The sequence below is a fragment of the Poecilia latipinna genome, unplaced genomic scaffold (genome assembly GCF_001443285.1).
Source record: "Poecilia latipinna isolate Pla-1442-1.1 unplaced genomic scaffold, P_latipinna-1.0 Scaffold824, whole genome shotgun sequence".
Lineage (NCBI taxonomy): Eukaryota > Metazoa > Chordata > Actinopteri > Cyprinodontiformes > Poeciliidae > Poecilia > Poecilia latipinna.
Genome location: NW_015113440.1, coordinates 71,656 through 76,333, shown reverse-complemented (window position 1 = coordinate 76,333; position 4,678 = coordinate 71,656). Strand labels below are relative to the sequence as shown.

The 4,678-nt window shown below is 40.0% G+C and overlaps 1 protein-coding gene across 1 annotated transcript in view; it reads left to right on the top strand.

Annotated features, from left to right (window-relative positions):
* The first annotated feature begins 217 nt into the window (after positions 1-217).
* phc2b (polyhomeotic homolog 2b (Drosophila)) overlaps positions 218-4,678 on the top strand; it is a 28,663-nt gene continuing 24,202 nt past the window's right edge. Inside the window, exons 1-2 of the mRNA XM_015047393.1 lie at positions 218-404; positions 3,454-3,823. Of these exons, the coding sequence (XP_014902879.1) occupies positions 361-404; positions 3,454-3,823 (414 nt within the window). The 5' untranslated portion in view covers positions 218-360. The remainder of the gene's footprint in view (positions 405-3,453; positions 3,824-4,678) is intronic.

Here is a 4,678-nt window from a genome sequence, read left to right as displayed (position 1 = left end):
AAATTAATTCAGTATTCAGGCAACATTTGAGGGGGAGGAGAGAGGATGATGGTAAGACATTACCATCATCCTCATTAGAGAGGCGCCCGTTGTCCAATCCGCATGCTACTCTGCACGAGGATTCCACAAGCATCCCATTGGCCGTCGCTAGGCAACCACATAATCAGGGGGTCGGATGCTGGAATGACGAGCTGGCTGCGTGTTGGGGGTTGATGAGAGGGGCTCGGGGTTCTTGGATGTAGCACAGAAACAACCCTCACACGCGCTCATTCGTTCCCTCAGTCAGCCGACCAGCCTGTCACGCAGTCAGACAGACAAAGAGGAGCAGCATCCTGCAGGAGGACAGCGCGCTCCCGGGGGATGGGGCATCATACCCCTGCATCACGTTGGGGGTGTCGGAGGAGGTAGGGAGCTTGAGGGCTGGGGGGCTTTTGTCTCGGCACCTCTGCACATACGCATCCATCCTCATAGGCATTTTTTCTCTGTGGGCATCCTGGCTTTTAAAGGGAGACTCCACATCAATTAGTGCAGAGAAGTGCTTTCTCATTGTGTTTTTTTTTTTCTTCTTTTAATTAATTATTTTTTTTTTTTTAATGTGGGTCATCCGAGTTGTCCTATATGGAGGTGGAGGAGGGAGCCTGCCTGATGGAGGCTCAGCACTTCCTTATTGTGATATGAGCTTTTAGAGGCAGCCAGTCTGTCTGACAGTCTTTCGTTATTCTGCTGGATCCTCCAGACACAAAACTGACAGTCCCACGAGTAGATCAATATGTCCACATAAAAGTGCTCATAATGTAATATTATTGTTTTGACTCGTAGTGCTGAGACTTTTCTATCAAGCATTTCAGTTTCTCCCCTTTTTTAAATGGCATGTTTGTTTTTCCATGCAAATCCATTTTAAAGCCACATTTCATATGTGAAAGCAGAATTTGATCAGAGTGGGGGGTGTTCTTCCATTGGATCCAGACATCCACTGATGGATGGGTGACTCTGCTCAGAGAGACGGCGGTATAAGCCATCATTACCAGAGGGGATTCTCTGTCCTCTCCAGTCATATGGCGGCAGAGTCTGGGATGCACTTTAATGATGCTAAAATACAGCCTGGCAGGTTTTTTTTTTCTGCAGCAGTGGTGCTTTGTTTACCATCGACCACTGATTATCTGAATAGACTTTGACCTTTATACGGCCACAATGTAGACGCTAGGATGCAATTTAGCTTATAGAGTTCATATACTTTTATTATTTACTGGAGGCCCATTGGAGCCATTTGGTTCTATTTAGTGTTGAGGGGAATCAGTGTTTTCCTTTGCAGCATAAGTGGAATATGGAGCTGTGCTTTGGTCGCTGCTCCTCCTGAAAGAATAGTGAGGAGTGAGAGGAAATGGCTCAGGATTTGCAGCATGACGGCAGCATTCCTCCTTTATTTAATTACTTCCATCACACCCTCTTTTCACTCCAGCCCATTTAAATCCTTAGCCTGCACACTCAGCCTTTTCTCCTCACTTTCTCTTAGCTCCTTGACGTATACGTTAATGTGATCACCTCTGACCTTTAAGTCTAGCAGATCCAATCTATCGGTTAAGTTTCTGACTTGAACGATCAAGGTTGACAGACAACATTTTTCTTCTTATCCCTAGAAATGTAAACAGCACCTAAAGAGGTTCAAAACAGGAGCTGAAGCTACATGCCTGGTGTGCTGTTTGTTATGTGTATAAGCAGTGTTGCAGGATGCTGGAGGTCTACTAATGTGCTCTTGTTGACATTTTCATTCTGACATTCATATTATGCTAAATCAAGGATTGATTTCTAAACATTCTTGTACTTAAAGAAAAAATGTTTAATGAAAGCTTTTTTGTCTATTCTGACTTTTATTAGATGTAAAAAAAAAAGCTTTACAAAAACACTTATTTTTCAGAGCCTTATGTATAGACTTGATAAAACTAAATATCACGCCAAAGAAAGCTGCTTTCTGTGCTTCCATCTTCACATGTCGTGCTGAGGCTCGGCTCATATCATCTGTGGAGAGCTCACAACCCATTTTCTCCGGCATTAATAAATAAAACAGAACCAAGCCTTAAAAGGATTTTATAAAAGAAGCAGTAATTATTCCTTCTAATGTGGTGAAAGAAAATTAACAAGAAATGTAAAGTTTTAAAAATCTCTTAAAAATTGGAAATTATAAATGTATTTTTCCATGATCAGATTTTGAACATGATCCCTTATTTGAAAAGTCATCTCATCCCTATGGGCAATTTTTAATTGCTGTGAAAAATTACTGAGTATCTAACTTGGACAGGTCTTTCAGCAAACTAAGTCATCAACCAGACTGTCTTGAAGTGAACGTATCTAAACGATGAACAAGTACCAGTATGGCAGGAATAAGGATTAGAGGCACACCTCAAAAAACAACCCACACAAGTAAAACATGTAAAACAGCTTCTTCTGCTGAACCTGACCTATTTAACAAAAGTTAGAAAAGTAGCATAGCTGAAATAATTAGACATTGAGCCAACAGTGTTTTCTTCATTCCAGAAAAATCAGGAGAATATATAAATGACCATGTTCCCCAACAGGGGTTTTAACAGGAAGGGCTTCTGAAACTTTGTGTTGTCACAGTAACTGACAGCAAGATCCAGTATTAATTTTAAAATGTTCCATAACTTGATTCAAAAGTCACATAGTGTAATTTTCTTAATTTTTTGTTAAAAATGAATAATGCTTTTTTTTGTTTTTTACTTTAAAATGCAATGGATGCTTCAAGTAGCTCATTTATTCTGCATGCCAATAATTTGATGGATCAGCAGAATAGATTGCGACGCTCACACCTGATATAGAAGTTGGTGGCTGAGATGCCATCAGCTGATGGAGCATATGGCTGAGTCATTTGAGATGATGAAGATGGGAGTACTGGGGGAAAAAAAAGTGGGTTAATTGCAACTGATTTCATCATTACCATATTTAACAATATTACATAAGCATTTTAGCTAATAACCTGCAGCAATAATTCATATAAAGCCATCATGTAGAAGAGACATTAGCATTTCTGGCTCAGATCTGGCTCTTCTCTGTGTTCCAATACAACATCCAAATTTAAACATGCAAGACTTTAAATGTTCCAATCACAACTGAATCTGCTGGCTTTAGTTAAAAAAAAAAAAACAACAAACTTTTATTTTGAAGCACTGATCTTTCTTGCTGGACAGCTACATTGGCTTCCTAGTCAGTTTTTGCTAAAAATATATAAAAATATCTTCCCTGAATAAGAAGATACATTGTTGTCCTATTTTCTACATTGTTGATCTGTTTCCAATATATGTTCTGATGGTTTTTATATCGGGCGTTTTGTGTATTTCTTTGAATTTATTCACAATTTTTCAATGTTTCTGTTCAAAGGAAGACTTGTAAGAGCTGTTTTTTTCCCCCTCATGGACTTCCCTTTTTTCTGTCTTCCAGGCACAGGAGAGCCATTCAGAGGAGCCGGGGGTCAAAGGTGAGAAGAGCAGAGGGCACCATGGAGAGTGAACCTGGGGCCCCTGCCTCCACCACTGGCAGCACTGGGACAGTTTCCACAACCAGCAGCTCCTCCATCTCCACTCCCGCCACAACCAGCAGCTCCTCCAGTGCCGTAGCTGTTAGCACTAGTGCTTCTACCTCTACTATCACTGCTTCTACCACCTCAGGCAGCAGCAACAGTGTTAGCAGTAGTAGTAACAATAGTGGTAGTATTACAAGCAGTAGTTCCAGTAACAGCACTTCAGCAGGAAGACAGGCGGTGCGACAGATATCAATTTATAGTGAGATGCCCGACCGACAAACGGTTCAGGTGAGCGGTTTGGAGTTGAAGCACTATCACTTATTTGTGTGGGCATATTTCTTCACTCTACTGCCATCTGTTGGTGCTTTTTTATATCTGAACATACTCTTTAATCCTGCTTCAAATTGGAAATAAATGACATGGGGAAGAAGGAAACAGAGTGGCGCCTAACTGGTTGAAGGAATGCTAATGGGCCTTAGGCGCTTTAGTGCTCTTGACCTTTTTACTGAAGGGCAAACCTCTACAAAGGCTTTGCCTCTGCTTGAATGAGGGTTGCTCAACTTTCAGTGCTAATTCTTTGACAGCAGGTTTATTGTTTCACAGATCCCTCCTTTTTTTTTCTTTCCTTTTTTTTGCTCTGACAGCTAAAAGTAAAACATCAATCACCAGTTTTTTGGTGACTGAGCTGAGCTTTGTTAGATTTCAGCACTGACTGAGCTGGAGGTGATGGTCCGAATGGTTGTGTGACACCATGAGCCTCAGGTCAGCATGTTGTCTTGTTGTCAATTTACATAGTAGAGGATACTTGCACTTTACAACATTTAGTTCTGGTGTTTAAATGTGGTGTTTAGTTTGCAAATATTTAAGAACTTGATTTCCTAATTAGTGTTCTTTTTAAAAGTGACAGTCTGAATACTCTTCTGTATTTTTCTTAGAGAGAAGTCTTATCAGTTGCCAAAACTACTGAAATCCTAAATTATGAGTTCAATTTCCAATTGGTGTTAGATAATTGAATTAGTGAAATGAAAAAGTAATGTCATTATTATTGTTTTTTGTCATTTTGTGTTTAGAACTTCAGCAAAAAAAAAAAAAAAAAAAAAAAATCAAAAAATATTTTTTTTTCTGGGGAGGTCTTAAAATTTT